General features: G+C 39.1%; 1 protein-coding gene and 1 long non-coding RNA gene across 5 annotated transcripts; both read right to left on the bottom strand.

The window, feature by feature from the left end:
* Positions 1-1,072: 1,072 nt before the first annotated feature.
* On the bottom strand, positions 1,073-2,669 carry LOC113324285. The gene is made up of 3 exons (XR_003347923.1): positions 2,446-2,669; positions 1,511-2,339; positions 1,073-1,415 (listed from the first exon to the last, which is right to left on the bottom strand). It is a non-coding gene; the product is annotated as an uncharacterized LOC113324285 (long non-coding RNA).
* A 7,687-nt stretch (positions 2,670-10,356) lies between these two features.
* LOC113324259 (putative disease resistance protein RGA3) lies at positions 10,357-17,347 on the bottom strand. Of its 4 annotated transcripts, XM_026572585.1 has the most exons (3): positions 15,966-17,347; positions 10,791-14,528; positions 10,357-10,632 (listed from the first exon to the last, which is right to left on the bottom strand). In XM_026572585.1, the coding sequence occupies exon 2, from the start codon at positions 13,849-13,851 to the stop codon at positions 12,127-12,129; it is 1,725 nt and encodes a 574-aa protein (XP_026428370.1). In that variant the 5' UTR covers positions 13,852-14,528; positions 15,966-17,347; the 3' UTR covers positions 10,357-10,632; positions 10,791-12,126. The 4 variants fall into 4 exon arrangements, with proteins under 4 accessions (XP_026428370.1, XP_026428367.1, XP_026428381.1 ...); XM_026572582.1 differs by lacking the exon at positions 15,966-17,347 and having other exon boundaries at positions 10,791-15,322; XM_026572596.1 differs by lacking the exon at positions 15,966-17,347 and having other exon boundaries at positions 10,357-10,588; positions 10,791-15,322.
* Positions 17,348-17,407: the final 60 nt, after the last annotated feature.

Genomic DNA, 17,407 nt, shown 5'->3' with positions numbered 1-17,407 from the left:
GCAAACCTCCCTTCAGATCCAGGGCTTCGAAAACCGATTATGGATTATCATCCAAATGTTAAAAACCAAGTTCGAAGGACATATTTGCAGAATGGGCCGTGCCAGCCTAGAAATCATAAATTTCCTAATTCACGGAAAGGTAGAAAGTTCAATCATTCTTGGATCAAAGATCATGAAGCCACGCAAGGGGAGGCTGTAGGTTGGTACTTGAGTATACAATGTGAAATGGGGGAGATGATATAACGTAGATTAATTAACATCAGGTTGGGTTTACATGAATGATTTATTTTCTCCATCTTTTGGGTAGACTTATGGTTATGGATCTTTTGATTTTTGCAGTATCAAAATCACGCTTTTAAACTCCTTTCGTCTTTGTTGCAGGTATCTCAACCCTGGATCCAAAGAACAAACTTCGCATATGCAAAGCATAGTCCTGTAATTTGCTTTGTTGAGGAAGCTGTGCTAAACATGATTTTGGAACTTGATACATATCTTGATGGTTGTGTCCGAATACTAACTTGTAGCGGAACTTGTGTATAAAGGTAAAAATTTCAAACGACGATTTTGATTCAGTTCAATTTTTTTTTTGTTGCGAATATTAGAAAAAAAATTTCGACCCCACAACCTTTAAGTCCTGGCTCTGTCCCTGTGTGCAGCCCTACCTATAACGGTATAATTCAAGTTCATAAAAGTGGAGAACAAAGGCAAGTATAAGGGTTAGAGGGACTCAATATGGGCTTTTGCATCTAAAACTGCATGGTCGCTTAATCCGGGTTTTCTTGTAGTGTCTGCTTTCTCAAGCAAGCACTTACCTTCTTAACCTCTCAGTGTGATCTAGAGTTATGGGTCCAATGCGTTTATTCCTTCTTTTATTGTGTGTTTCTCTAGCATCAGTAGCTACTGCTAATGAACGTAAGTGATTCTCCACTTCTCCTCTTTCTTCTTCTATTTCTTGTTTCTACTTTCTTGGTTGCTTTTTACGGCCTATTTGTGTAGTTAAATGAGTTTAGCTTGTATTGTGCATGCATGATGCATTTTGCAAGAGATTGTACAATTAGAGATGTGTGGCTTATGGCAACCCCCTATGGTTTTCCAGTAGTACATTGATTGGGACTTTTCCAAAGGCTTTTTCAGATGTTCACTGCTTAATACTGCAAAATTTAAAAAATATTACAAGATGGAAAACATTTGGTATGGTAGAAATTAGCGGTACAAGTGAAATGTACTAGGACTTCCACTTACCATCTCTAGTGCCGAAACTTGAAGACGGCGGCCGGCCTCCGATGAAAACATGCCATTTGATGGAATCGATTCTGCTATGTTGCAGTTGAGTGTACCATGTATGGCAACTCTCATCCACTACTAACATAACCGGATTAACTACCCTCCATTGCAGATTTTGCCTCTGCAAAATTCTGCAAGAAAACCGTTTTTGGCACCCACAAATTAGATTTAGAAGTGCCAAGCAATTGATTCTGGGTGTAGCAGTTTCTGGTTTTATGTTACTTACCCAACGGTAGTTTAGAAATCCCGGCTACAAATGAAATTGCCAACAGCCATTCCAAATACAAATCACTGAAACAAGAGTTTAAAATGAAAATCTCTGTAGGAATTTTGGAATTCGGAAATGAGAGTTGATGAATTAAGAAGTAAGTTAAAGGTAATCCATTCACATACGCTCTGAATGAATTCAAGACCAGTTTTTCTCGGGTCACCGAAGATTGTGAAAACTCGGTTGATATTCGACTTAGGCACTGCCAAATGTGGCCAAAGTATTGCTGGTTGCTTGAGTCGTCAGTCATATTTGAACAGAAAACAGATAGATTGGATTCAAATCCCTTTCAATGGCGGGGTTAAGACAAGACTGAGTAGATTTTATAGGATGATGATGAGGTTATTGAGAGGCAACCAGAGTTTTCTATCTTGACTGTGGGACCCACAAATGAGATTTTGGCAGTTTTTAAGAATTTCAAAAATCCGATATTGGTATGCCAACCATAACGGAGATGAGGGTTCGAATTCTGTAATCATCCATCCCATTAAATAATAATAACCAGAAAAAAACGAGTCAAACAATTGAATTAGAATCACCCGTCACATATCTAGATTCAAGAAACTCTTGGCCATTTTCAGACCCATCCCGGCCATCTTATAATGAGGGAGCAACTTGAAAATACTACATCCGTTCTGGAAAATGAAGTAGACGCCCAATCCTTAGTTGCCACTACAATTCCGCTGTTTGGAGAATTCTAAGAGCTTCTCGGTGGGTTATGAGCAAAATTAAGAAGCATTCGTGCTTGGTCATCAACCTACAAAAATGTAGTCTAACTCCGATCAACCTGTTGAACCAATAGAATCCATTACTAAAATCCCTGACTAGTGGGGGGTATCATCGACAAGAAATTTTATATAGAAAAGAGAGGCAGAGAGAAAAGGAAAAGGCACCTGATTTTATTTCGGTCTATCTTATTATACGCCAGGATTTAGAAGCTGTCGTTGTATGTCGGGCTACTAGTTGATTCTTCGCGCTTCTATTGATGGTTCATCTTTATTGTGTGGTCTCTTGCTCGCGCTTCATTTGTGTTCGTATGATCATTCTTCGCCGTGTCTTGCTTAAAGACGAGGCTTGTGTAATTGTCTTATATGATATTTTTCTCCTAAATCTTGCCTCTTCCCCGAGTTGTTTTTCTGTAAATGTAAAGTGTTTTCTGAGAGAAATATGAAAGTGTGTAGAGTAGAAGTATGAATGTGGAATGAAATGAGTCTTCGATGGATGGTCGAGTCAACAAATAATACTCCCTCCGTCCCACTCCTAAGTGACCTATTTGAAATTTGCACAATTTTTAAGTCAAGAAAGGAAAATAGTATTTTTAATCATTTTTTACAATTATACCCTTATGAATAATAACTAGTGAAATTTAAAAATGGTTTATCTCTCAAAATACTCCACGGATGTTCGCAAATTTCATACAATTGAAAAGCATTTTAAAACACCTACGTAACGAATATAAACATGCCTATCAAATTATACATATTTCATATATTATTTATAATTAACTAAAAGGATAATTCCGGAATATCTCATTGTTTAGTGATATAGGTCACTTATCATTGGGACAAAATCTAAAATCAAATAGGTCACTTAGGAGTGGGACGGAGGGAGTAATATTCCACGAAACCATTTGCTACTCTATCCACTCTCCTCCATTCATTTGTTTTGATCACCTCTTACCTCCATAAAATCAGACAGTGACTTCTATAACATTATTACCCCAGCAATTACCACTTGATACCCCAACTTGTCTAAAAGTAGATGTGTCTTTGTTATGAACTATTCCATTCCATTCCAAAATGAATAATTGTTAGAACTTAAAAAGGAGAGACTTCTACTATTTGCTGTGTCAATTTACTATTTGTTTGTAAGATTTTTTTTTTACTACACCCCGGCCTTCCGGGGCTATCCCTGCACAAATCCCGACATTTCTTTTTTCCTATCTATCTGGACAAATATTTGATTTATATTAACAAAACTAATCATAAAAATTCAAGGCGACCAAATTTGTGGTATAAAAATCTCATTCAAACGTTGGGATCCACTAAAACTCCATCTTAAACAAAATTGATAAAAAAAACTCTAAATTCTTAAAAATTGATACAAAAACCCCAAATTTTAAGTGGAGAGGCCCAAAAACTGATACCATGTTAGAATACGGGCATCCAACTCAAAACCAATTGGCAATGAGTGGAGAGGCCCAAAGGATTATAAACCGCAGGATCTTAGAAACCCAGACAATGTGAGACTAATAATCTCAACACGCCCCCTCACGTGTAGTCTCGTTGGGTCTAACACGTGGAACAATAAATCGGGTAACGCGGAGTAAAGGTGCGGTCATTTGACTCGACACAAATAACCTGCTCTGATACCATGTAAAGGATCGAGCAAGAGAGAGGAGAACATAAACGCGGAAACATTAAACGATTACATTGATAATAATTTTGGTGTTTCTTTCTCATTAATCCTTCAAGCTATTTATACAATCACAAGAGACATAAGACTTGGTTCTCAAGATATTCAATTCCTAATATAACTCAAAATAATCTAAAATATATCTCCTAAATTATAGTCTCTTATTTTATTTCCTAATATAAACAACATCCTTAAGCTTTCTCAGCCAAAGTCTGACTGTAGGATCATTCACTTGTCTTTACTCAGCAGAAGTAATCAGAGCTTGGATTGACTCCAAGGTATCCTTGAGCTTCCTTAAGTCATCCTTAACACCCCATGCCGAAGAAATCTGTTGAGTGATTAGAGAGATCAACGGTTTCAAGATCTCAGTTACACCGTTAACTAGATTACTTTCAGAAGCCATTATAAAAGTATAAGTAAAAGATAGAGAAAAAGAAGATGAAAGTGTTTGTTCGGAGAGAGTGAGAGTGAGAGAGATACGAGAGTGTAGAATGTTTACCTCTCTTTTAACCACACAAATGCTGCTGCAATACCAGTACTCGTAAAACATACATTACCACTAGCCACACGGCCCACACCTACTTTCCTGTTTCCTTTGTCATCTTTTCTCAAATCAAAGTGCATTATTGTACCAAAAAGCAGACTGCAGCAGTATATAACAATAAAGTAGTCAAATCAGGTCTCAAAATGTAGTTTCTTCATAACTGAGATGATGAGGCTCCTCCAAGCGTATGAGTTAGCAAACATCCATTACAACTTTTCTTTTTTCTCTTTCATCTTTTCTCAAAGACCTCTCAAATGAAGATGCATTATTGTACTTGTTAGAGTTTTGGTAATCTATCCTTGATCGTTTATTATTTGCCTAAAACTCATATAAGTAGAGTTTTGTATATTACAGGAAATCTGGGAGAAGTCAATGCAAATCTCATATTCTCCCAGAACAAAAAGGTAACTAAGTAACAGAAAGGTAACTAAATATTCTGACAATATATTGTCTATTACACCCCCTTAGTCGAAACGGGGGAGGAGCAGACGTTGAGACTAGAACGGAAACGAACAAACAATACTCGAGGGAGACCCTTGGTGAAGATATCGACGTATTGACTGTCAGAAGGGATGTGCAAAACATGGATATGACCGATACGTACCCGCTCACGAACAAAATGGATGTCAATTTCCACATGTTTTGTGCGTTGCTGAACAGGGTCCCCTGACATGTAGACTGCACTAACGTTATCACAGTAGACAATAGTAGCGCGTCGTAAAGGGATGTGAAGCTCGAGAAGTAAATTGCGTAACCAAGTGGTTTCGGCAACAGCATTAGCAACCCCTTTGTATTCGTCCTCCGCACTAGAACGAGAGACCGTAGCTTGTCGTTTGGACGACCAAGATATCAGGTTGTCTCCAAGAAAGATGCAGTAGCCTGAGGTCGATCGAAGAGAATCCGGACAACCCGCCCAGTCAGCATCAGATTATGCAGTCAAACCAGTAATAGTAGAAGCCGATAGAGATAATCCGTGATCAAGGGTACCCTGAAGATACCTGAGAATGCGTTTTATAGCCTGCATATGTGATTCCCGAGGATCATGCATAAAGAGACAAACCTGCTGCACGGCATACGAAATATCAGGACGGGTGAAAGTCAGGTATTGAAGAGCTCCGGCTAGACTTTGTATAAAGTTGCGTCCTGAAGTGGAGGTCCTGATGTAGTACCGAGCTTCGATTGAGTATCAACTGGAGTAGCGACCGGGTTACAGTTCGCCATCGATGCACGTGCAATGATATCCTGCGCATATGAAGATTGTGATAGAAAGAGGCCCAAATCCGTGTGAGTCACAATAATACCCAGAAATTGATGTAATGTGCCAAGATCAGTCATGGCAAATTCACGTTTCATCAATGCAAATCGGGATGGGTAGAATCAACAAAGCCCGGTGGTTGATGCATATAAACAGTCTCAGCGAAATCACCATGAAGAAAGGCGTTTTTGACGTCTAGTTGATGAATACGCCATGACCGTGAGGTAGTAATACTGAGCACGGTGCGTATAGTCGCCGGTTTGACAACCGGACTAAAAGTCTCAAAACAGTCAACACCCACCTGTTGTGATTTCCCATTCGCTACGAGACGAGCCTTGTACCGCTGCAAGGTACCATCAGCATGAAATTTGTGACGAAATAGCCACATGGATCGGATGACGTGAGCATCTGGTGGACGAGGAACAGGATCCCAGGTACCCGTCTCCATCAAAGCATTGTACTCGTCATGCATGGAAGGATTCCAGTTGGGGTCCCTAAGGGCATAGAGATAGGAACGGGGAAGAGGGGAAATGGGAGAATCATTTTGAACATGGAGGTTTAGCTTTTGGATGGGCCAAAATATGCCACGGGAAGCACGTGTTGCCGGACGTGCGGTAAAGGCAGCAACGGTATGTTGCTGTTTAGGGCTGGTATGCAGGAGAGGGGAACTCGGTGGAGAGGGAAGGGAACTGGGCTGTGGAGAAGGGAGTGATGTGATACGGGTAGGAATGGATTAGGCAGTTGATGGGCTGTTATGCAGGAGAGGGGAACTCGGTGGAGAGGGAAGTGAACTGGGCTGAGTAGGAGTGGGCTGTGGAGGAGGTATAGTGGTGGGTTGGTTTGGGATGGGCTGGAGAGGCGACAAATTTGGGTTGGATTGGTGGGCTGGATATGTGGGTCGTCGGTGAGGAGGAGTATGGGCCTGAGTCATGAGAGGACGCAGGAGCTGAGGGAACAGGAGAAGTGATAGTGGAGTCCGTAGGTGTAGTTTGGACGGGGGAACTGGCGGAAGTAGGTGGATAGGTGGAGGAGTCTAGAAAGGAGTAAAGGGGATGGATTTGTAAGGAGGAAGGATCTTGCGGAGGGGAATATCCGGAGGGAGATGAAGTTGAGAAGGGGAAGACGTTTTCATCAAACGTGACATGTCGTGAAATGATGATTTTGTTTGTGGAAATGTCAAGACAACGATAACCACGATGATTTGGTGGGAAGCCAAAAAAAAACACACCTAGTGGAGCGCGGAGCAAGTTTGTGTGGTGTTGTGGAAGAAAGATTAGGGTAAAAAAGACAACCAAAAATGCGAAAGTGATCATATGTGGGTTGACGTCTATACAAGATGGACATTGGTGATTTGAAATTGAGAATTTTAGTGGGAATGATATTGTGTAGATAGACAGCCATAAGAAGAGAATAGACCCAATATTTGGGAGGAATGGAGGCATGAGACATTAGAGTATGAGTGATATCATTGATTCGGCGAATCATGTGTTCGGCCCTACCATTTTGAGAAGATGTGTGAGGGCAAGAGAAACGAAATACTAAGCCGTGTTGACCAGCAAATTTGTGAAAAGAGGAATTGTCAGATTCGCGACCCATGTCACATTGGAATGATTTAATTTGGCGTTCAAATTGAGTTTGAACAAAGGATTGGAATTCCAAAAATTTGGCGAAAACCTGGGATTTTAATTTTAGTGGAAAAACCCATAAATAATTTGTGAAATTATCCAATAAGAGAAGATAATAGCAAAACCCCGTATCAATGTTTAACGAAGATGTCCATAAATCACTATGAATTATATCAAAAGGAGAAACACTGGTAGAATCAGAGTCATAAAAGGGAAGACGAACATGTTTGCTAATTTGACAAGAATGACAAAGATTGGGAGAATGATCCTTATTACATTTAATAAAAAACTTTGTGCGTAAAGCATCTAAGACAGCCTTGCCAGGGTGGCCGAGGCGACTATGCCAAACGTCGGGTGAACAGACGGCAAGAGAATATTGGTGAGGTGGTGACGATATGGATGATGGCACGACAGATCTAGTGATGGGATAGAGCTCCCCAGAACTATCACATCGTAGAATAGTCTTCACCGAGTTCAAGTCCTTCACAAAAAAACCATAAGGATCAAACTCAACAGACACATGATTATCAGTAGTAAAGTTACGAACATAAATTAAATTTTTGATGATGGAAGGAACGACTAGAGTGTCTTTGAGATGGAGGGTGTGAGATGGGAGATTTATGAACCTAGAGCCACTAGCAGTGACCGGAATTCTATTGCCATTTCCCACTAAGATAGACCGTACTTTGATCGAATGAAAAACATTATGTAGGGTACCTGGATCCGAGGTGATATGTGAGGTTGCACCAGTGTCCATATAGAAGTCATCATCAGGTGTTCGAATGCTCAAGGAGCTGTATGCTTCGGCAATGTCCGATGGGTGAAGGAATTCCGTGGTGGGAGTGATGTATGCTTGTGGTGAACGGGATGGTGTAGTGCTTCTGCCACGGCCACGACCACGTCAACGGAAATGGCGTCCTCGGCCACGTCCAGCGAAGTGAAGCGGAGAAGCCCAGTAATGATCAGGAGAGTGGAAGCCTGGAGCCGTTAGGTATGGGCTTGGGGGAGACGACCACTGAGAGGCCCATGTAGTTTCTGTTGGGTAGGGTTGCCGTGGGCTCGCTGGAGTAGGTAGTAGAGGTGCTTGCCGGCCCATGTAGTTGCTGTTGGGTTCAGCAGCTGACGATCGACGAGAAGATGGAGCGTACGATACAGGAGGTTGAAGACGGCGGCTGTTGGCGGCTGCAAGGGCAGTGTGGGAGCCGGAAGCTGATAGGTTTTCACGTCGGATCTCCTCGGTACGCAGTTGAGATCGAGCAGTGTCAAAAGAGGGCATCGGTTGTTGAATGAAGGAGGCAACAGTGTTGTATTCCTCCGGAAGTCCATTAACAAGTTGAATAACCAATCGTTTTTCATCCATTGGAAAATCGAGGTCACTTAACCGATTTGGAAGTGCATGTAGTTTATCACAATAATCATCAACATTGTTATAATCAACAAACTTTAGATTTACGAACTTACTTTCGAGATTGGCGGCACGGCTGCCTTTGTTGTCTTGGAAGAGGCGTTTAAGATAATTCCATAACTCTTTAGCAGTTTTTCCAGTTTTGAGAACGGTAAGCATCAAGTCTTTGGCCATGGTGGAGAACATCCATTGACGACAGAGGGCATCAAGTTGTAGTATGGTGGCAGCGTCAAGATCTGGTGGTGGAGTGGAATCATCAATAAGAAAAAGTAGGTTGTGTGCTTGAAGATGAAGTTGAAACCGGAAAACCCATGAAGAATATTCGTCCTGTTTGATATCTAGATTAATAGGGATCAAATTCTTGATGTTAGAGACGGCAAAAGCCGGATGTAAGGATTTTTTATCGCTTACCATGGATGATTATTGTCATCGAAGGAGCCAGGACTTAAAGGTTGTGGGGTCGAAAAAAATTTTCTAATATTCACAAATTTTCTAGTTAAGGCATTGCTCTGTACACAAAGCTTTCTTCAAAAGCCCACTGCTCTTGATATTCTGTGCGATTATATACCTGATGATGATGTTGAAGATGAGGCAGGTAATATATTAGTTTTTTTTCTATTTAATAGTACTTACTTTTCAAGTTCTCTTGTATTGCTTACTTACTTTCTTGTTTTATTTTTTTGTTACAGCCATATGGGATTCTATGCTAAAAAAATGCTTGAATTAAAATCCATGATAGTGCAGCCATATTGTGATGTTGTTTTAAACTTTTGTTATTTTGAACTTAAGTGTGTGATGTTGTTTTAAACCTTTGTTATTTTGAACTTAAGTGTGTGATGTTGTTTTAAACCTTTGTTAATTTGAACTTAAGTTGTAATGTTGAACTTTATATATTGAGTGAGTTTGTTGTTAGCCCGTGTGTGTCAATATTCAGGTAAAAACCCGGTACCGGTCTGGAACCGGACCGGTCTTACCGATACAGGAAAGTCCAGGTACAGGTACACAAATTGAGGAACCGGTCAACTCCGTGTACAGGTATCGGTTCCAGCCAAAACCAGATCTGAAACGGTAGCTGTGCAGCTCTAATCGGGAGATATAAATTACTAATTCCATCCAATAGTGTCAGCTAAGGGGTGATATTTGGGTATTGAAGTACTAAAATACCATTTAGTATTTTAACTTCTTTTCTTCTTTTTCTCTCATTCTCTTCTCTTCTCCAGCATTGAAAGAAACCTAATCATCGATTTGTTGTGAAAAAACTCATTTAGGGTGGAATAAAAATTTGTAACTGAAAATTTTCAGTTTCAGTTAATACCGGCATTAATACATTGCCGATTTTGTGTACCGGCGTTGTATTCATGATGAATACAATGCCGGTTTTGCGTACCGGCATAGTTTTAGTATGAACACCACACCTTTTTACTATGCCAGCACTGTTTTTAGTATGAATACCATGCCGAAATTATTAATTTCCGGCATGCTTAATAGAAATCTGTCGATAGTCAAGTGAAAAAAAAATAAAGTTTCTGGGAAATTTGCATCATCATCAAAAGAGAAAAGTGAAACAATCGAAACAATTACTAGAAGAAATTACGGACAAGAGGAAATTGAACATTCAGTTTTAATATGCTTAAAAGAAAAAAGAATCAGTTTTAATAGAAAAATGTTTTCGAAAGGAAGTACATGCCCAATCCTTACTTGCCACTACAATATTCACTGTTGGGAGAATTTTAAGAGCTTGTCAGTAGTGCATGCCTGGTTGCTCATCGCGACTCCTCTGTCATCAACCTAGCTACAAAAATGTAGTTGAATAAGTAACTCCGATTTTGATCTAACCTGGTTACAAATAGAATTCATAAGCAAAGTGACCTTGATAGACTTAATAAACAAATAAATAGAGTTGAAGGTGTTTTTCATCAATTTCAATCATCAAAGCATATACACCATAAGAAATTTTAGATAAAATGAGAAGCAGAGAGAGAAGGAAAAGGGACCTGTTGGGGAGATGAATTATAGCAAGCAGATTTTCTTCTTCTTCTCCATCAAATTAATTAATTCTTCTTCATAAGATGCATCCGGACCACCCTCATCTCTTTGAATGAAATCAACTCTCAGATCTTCAAGAAACGTCAGGGACTTCTTAAGATCATAAGGTATCGACTTCTTATTCAGTTTATCGCATTTGTAGATGGTCAATTCCCGGAGAGACGTACATAATCGTAAATCTGGTAGAGACGTCAAACCAGGACAATATTCCAACTTCAATGACTGAATACAAGTGAATAATCGTAAATCCGGTAGAGACGTTAAAACAGGGCAATTGATTAAGCGCAACGAGCGAAGAGAATTGTTGTTGTTGTTGTTGTTGTTTTTTAGATCCTCATCACGAAAACCTTGAAAACTTGAGCAGGATCTAATATCTAGGAGTTGAAGATTCGGAGTATTGTGTTGGAGTAGTACGCCTAGTGGTGGTAGATATATTAGATCTGGAGATTCCCGTATGTGAATCTCTGTGAGAGAGGTCAGACCACCTCCTCTATTGAAGAACGAGTTTACTACATTATCATCGGTACGCCATAATTCCAATGTCTTGAGAGAAGAAAAACAAGTTATCGGTGCGGTTCTCAATCTTTTACAGTCAATCATCATCAGACTCTCAAGTGAAGGGAAACAAGAAGTAGTAGAAGAAAGAGGAGGAGCAACCCATTCTTCTAAGTTTTCCAATTCAATCTCCAATTCAAGTAACGAAGGGAATAATGATGATGATATCTTTGTACTACTAATGCTTTCTTCTTCTTCGTCTTGGTTTTCTTGTTGATAATAAAATTCTTCTCCCAGACACTTATTGATTTCATTTTCCGAATCTCAAGAACCCTAAGAAATGGGAGCATACCCAGCGCAGGAAGCTGATCACAATTTATTAAATTTAATTCCACCAAATTCGGAAGGCAGTTTGTCAATTTGGAATAACCCATCATCCACTTTGGATAATTGAAACCTGAGAATCCTTCTAGCCTCAACCTCTTCAAATTTGAGTGAGGCTGGAGACCCTCAAACACCGCAGCGTCATTCACAATTCTTCTATTTCGCACTTCATGATCGTCATTTCCAGTGGAACCCCAATGCAGATTCAGTACTCGAAGGTGTTGCTTGTCATTTAACTTCGCGCCTTGTTTTCCACCTTTGACATTATCCAGATTTCTTATACCCAACTCTTTAAGGGAGTTTAAGCCTCCCAACTCTTCAATACCACTTCCATTACTGGCCACGTAATCTAATTCTTCAAGGCTGGTGAGATTTTCTATACCTCTTGGCATTGCATAATTTTCTCTAGAGTGTAAAAATTCTCAATTTCGGCCAATTCTTAATTTCTTTGGGAAGCTCACACTCCCAACCAAGTCTCACGATCTCCAAATTGCAAAGGTTCGTAATGCATGATTCGGGCAATTCTTGGATATTAGTATCAATCAAATTAAGACGCCTTAATCCGGTCAGTGCTCCTAGCTCTATAGGTAAGGCATCTAAATAATAACAATAATCAAACTTCAAAATCTTTAAACTGCTGATACGAGTGATTGAATCTGGTAGTTTTGAGATTTGTGTATTTGAAACATCAAGGCAACTTAGATGTTCTAAGGAACCGATATTTTCGGGTATAAATTTAATATCCGAGTACGAGATATCAAGATGCCTCAAACTCTTCAATGACCCAATTTTACTAACAAACCGGCTGGGAACGTTTTCACATCCAACCAGTATGAGTGTTTGCAGATTGTAAGAATGACTTAAAGACACCTCACGAGATAAATCAATGAATGAGAGGTCAAGGTACCTTAGATGCTTCAGCTTAGAAATCGGAGAAGCAGAACATATTTGGCGATCGAATCCACGAGAGAGTGAGCATCCAACCCAGTAACCTAGCGGACATAATATTCGTAAACACTTATGACGAAAGAAAGAATTAACATGTGAAAAATTTTCTGGTTGAACAGCAATAATAGTTCGCAACTTCATCGCATTCAATAACACATTTGGAGATGTCATTCTTCGTCCTCCATCAAATTGCAGCTGTAAACGACGAACATCTGAAACTTGTTCCTTCCCATCTTTTACCTTTGTAATTCCAAATTCATTACAATCTAGGACGCTCAGTGCAAGATCATGCACCAAATCATGCATCTTACAGGTTACAACACTGTCCCCCGATATTACACTTTCCTGCACATCTTGAAAAAACGAACTCCAGACTAGATGCTCAAAATATTCATTTCCTATCTCTTCAAGAGATATATTTTCTCCTCCAACTGATGGCAAAAGGAATCCTTCCGCCATCCATAAACGAATTAGCATTTCTCTATTTATTTTCCAGTCTTTCGGAAAAATACAGCAGTATGAAAAACATTGTTTCAATGGAGAAGGCAAATTATCATAGCTCAACTTCAATATTGAAATGACTTTTTTATGTTCAGATGTACCTCGCAAACGATTGATGTCGTTTACTATTGACAGCCAATAGCTTTCATCTCTTCTCGAGCACATTAAACTTCCAAGTGAGTTCGCCGCAAGGGGTAAGCCATCACATTTTTCCGCTATTTCCTTGCCAATACTTGTCATTTCTGGAGTCAATACTGCTCCGCCTTGGGACGACAATTTCTTCTCGATAAAGGACCAGCAAACTTCATCTGATAATTTTTTCAAATTGTAAACTGAACTTCCAACAGCAGATGCAACCCTTTGGCTGCGTGTAGTGACCAATATTTTGCTACCCAACCCGCCACAGTCAATGAAACGTTTCAATTTCCCCCAATCTTCGGTATCCTCGTTCCACAAATCGTCGAGCACGAGCAAATACTTCTTCCTAATCAATATTTCCTTGACTTGGTTCGCCAGTACGTCAACATTTGATGGTTTTACACAATTTTCTTTCTTAATCGATTCGATGATACCTCTTAAAATCTCAAAGGTATCAAAAGGATCAGAGACACAAACCCAAGCTCCTACGGAGTCATCATTGCAGACCATTTGGGCTACTGTAGTATTAAAGTCTGCGGGCATCCAACTCAAAACCAATTGGCAATGAGTGGAGAGGCCCAAAGGATTATAAATCGCAGGATCTTAGAAACCCAGACAATGTGGGACTAATAATTAGTTTTACCCAGTCCACCCATGCCCACGGTGGATAAAGTGGATACATTCTCTAGTTGAGAAGAAATACCAGATGATGATGGCGATAATGGCGATGACTTGTTAATTAATATCTTTATTATGTCTGATTTTGCAGCCTCCCTCCCTAAAAATATTGAATCAGCACCACCAACGGATGTGGTTAATCTGTTACTTCGCAAAACCATAGTCAGGTTGTCTTGGGTAATACTAGTATTTTGCAACTTATACATTTTACTGTCTTTGTTGATTTGATCTAACCTTTCATTGATGGCTCGAATGTTACGGGCCATCTTAAAATGAAATACAAGTGGATTGGAAGATGAAACAAGAGCTCGTACTTTCTGTTTAAAGTGGCCTCCCACTGCATCACGACGCATGGTTTCATAAGCGAACTCATCGATAACGTCGTCAGCATCGTAAACAACATCTTTAAGCCTTCTCAACCAAAGTCCCACAGCAGCATCATTAACTTGTTTCATCTCCGCATCAGAAATCAGAGTTTGAATTGACTCCAGGGTATCCTTGAGCTTCCTTAAATCGTCCTTGACACCCCATGCCGAAGAAATCTGATGACCAATAACAGGTAGCACCTTATTAATGATTTCAGTGACCCCGTTAGCAAGAATTTGTTCCGCGGCCATTATGAAAAATCTCAAGCAGATGGAAAAACAATGAAGAAGAAATGAACGAAGATAATAGTGTTTTTTAAGAGGAATATGAAAGTGTGTAGAGTAGAAGTATGAATGTGGAATGAAATGAGTCTTCCATGGCTGGTCGAGTCAACAAATAAAAGCAGACAGTGACTTCTATAACATTATTGGTTAGCCGGTGCCAGTATACCCCATCAATTACCACTGGACACCCCAAACTTGCCTAAAAAGTAGATGAGTCTTTGTTACGTCTGCTTCTTTTTCTTTTTACTTTTTTTTTTTTGACAAAAGTAAAAGAACTTAATTATCATTAAACAAAGAGTTTAACAATATGATTAAAGCCCAAATTGGCTATTATCTTGAGGATAATATCTAGTGTTAACGTTATTGGTATTCATAGAATTCTTGATTCCCACGGTTTTTACTTGACACCCCAATTTGTCTAAAAGTAGATGTGTCAATTGACCAAACTGAATAATTGTTGAACATAAAGTGAGAGATCTAATTGACTATTTGTTGTGTCAATTTACTATTTGTTTCTAAGAAGAAAAAAATTACTACACCCTAGCCTTATTTTCTATTGCTTTTTGTTTGTTCCGAGTGATTTTTTTTTCAAAAAAGAAGGGTAACAACTTACGACTCGGATAATTCCAGTCTTTATAACAAGAATTAGAATTTTAATGACTACAAAGAATACAAAAATTAGAATGAAAAAGAATATGTAAAAGTGCTTCTGATTGTTAATTTTGAGACGGGAAAGAACTAGGCTTCTGTTGGTGGAAAACAACGATGAATTTTTAGATATCTCCAGCACCTGGAGAGGAACCTTCAAAAAAAAAAATGACAGGAATCCTGTGGCAATTTTGTACTTTTGTTGAATTTGCAATTTAATATTACAAGAAAAATTAGCATGGACGCAATGCACAAGAAAGTTGTTTTTAGGCGTACGTAAAAATTTTAGGACATACAAAGTAGTTTTCCTATCTAGGGTATCTTTATAAGGGGTAACTAATGATAGTGAAGTTATTATATACCCTCATAATTGGGTAGTTCAATTACCTATTTACTCTTAAACCTTCACAATTACTAATATACCCTTTCCCTTTATATAAACTTAAATTTTAAATCCCAAATCAGTTTCATCTTCTCTTCTTCTTCTCCTTCTCAGCCGAACCACTTCTTCTTCAAAAAAAAAAAAAAATTCCATCGCCGTAACGAAAATTAACAGATCTCTATTTATATTCCAGTCTTCCGGGAAAACACAACAATATGAAAAACATTGTTTCAACGGATAAGATAAATTATCATAGCTCAGTTTTAATATTGAAATGACTTTTTTATGTCCAGGTATACCTTGCAAACGGCTGATGTTGTTTACGATTGACAGCCAATAGCTTTCGTCTCTTCTGGAGCACATTAAACTTCCAAGTGAGTTTGCCGCAAGGGGTAATCCATCACATTTTTCCGCTATATACTTGCCACTACTTGTCATTTCTGGAGTCAATACTGCTCCAACTTGGGACAGTAATTTTTTCTCAATAATGGACCAACAAGCATCGTCCGATAATTTTTCCAGTTTGTGAATACGGCCCCCGACAACAGATGCAACTTTTTGGTTGCGTGTAGTGATTAATATTTTGCTTCCCAAGGCGCCACAAATAAGCACATCTTTCAGTGTATTCCAATTTTCGGTATCCACATTCCACATATCGTCGAGTACTAGTAGATATTTCTTACCCATCACTTTTTTCTGAACTTGCTTTGCCAGTACGTCGACATTTGATGGATCATCGCATTTTGTTCCAGTGATGGACTCTATGATATCTTTTATAGGTATCAAAAGTAGTATCAGAGACACAGACCCAAGCTCTTGGCTCAAAATTTCTCACTATGGAGTCATCTTTGTAGACCATTTGAGCTAATGTGGTCTTACCCAGTCCCCCCATACCCTCCCTCCCTAGAAGTTTTGAATCATCTACAACGGATGAGGTTAGTCGGTTACTTTGAAAAACCCTAGTTGGATTGTCTTTGATAATATTAGTATTTTGAAACTGATACGTTTTACTGTTCTTGTGGATTTCATCTAACTTTGAATTGATATCTCGAACACTACGAGCCATCTTAAATTGAAATAAAAGTGGGTTGGAGGATGAAACAAGAGATCGCAATCTGTGTTTAAGTTGGCTTCCATTGCATGACGACGCATGGTTTCGTAAGCGAACTCATCCATAACGTCATCTGCATCATAAACAACATCTTTAAGCCTTCTCAACCAAAGCCCGACAATAGGATCATTAACTTGTTTTTCCTCTGCAGAAGTAATTAGAGCTTGAGCTGACTCCAAGGTATCCCTGAGCTTTCTTAAGTTGTCTTTTACACCCCATGCCAGGGTAATTTGCTCAGTAATAACAGGTAATATCTTTTTAATGATTTCAGTGACCCCGTTAACAAGAATTTGTTCCGCGGCCATTATAAAAATTATCAAGCAGATGGAAAACAATGAAGAAATGAAGATAATGGTGTTTTGAGAGAAATATGAAATTAAGTGGATTGAGTAGAACTAGGAATGTGGAATAAAATGAGTCTTCGATGGCTCACCAAGTCGACCAATAATTTCTATGAGATAAACCATTTGATACTCTGTCTACTCTCCTCCATTCAGTTGTGATCACCTCTTTCTACCATACAAACGAATAATGATTTCTATGATATAATTGGCTAGCCAGTGCCATTAAGCCCATCAATTACCAATGGACATCTCAACTTGTCTAATAGTAGATGTGTCTTTGTTATGT

The sequence above is a fragment of the Papaver somniferum genome, chromosome 1, assembly GCF_003573695.1.
Source record: "Papaver somniferum cultivar HN1 chromosome 1, ASM357369v1, whole genome shotgun sequence".
NCBI classification, from domain to species: Eukaryota; Viridiplantae; Streptophyta; class Magnoliopsida; order Ranunculales; family Papaveraceae; genus Papaver; species Papaver somniferum.
This window is presented reverse-complemented; position numbering and strand designations above follow the sequence as displayed.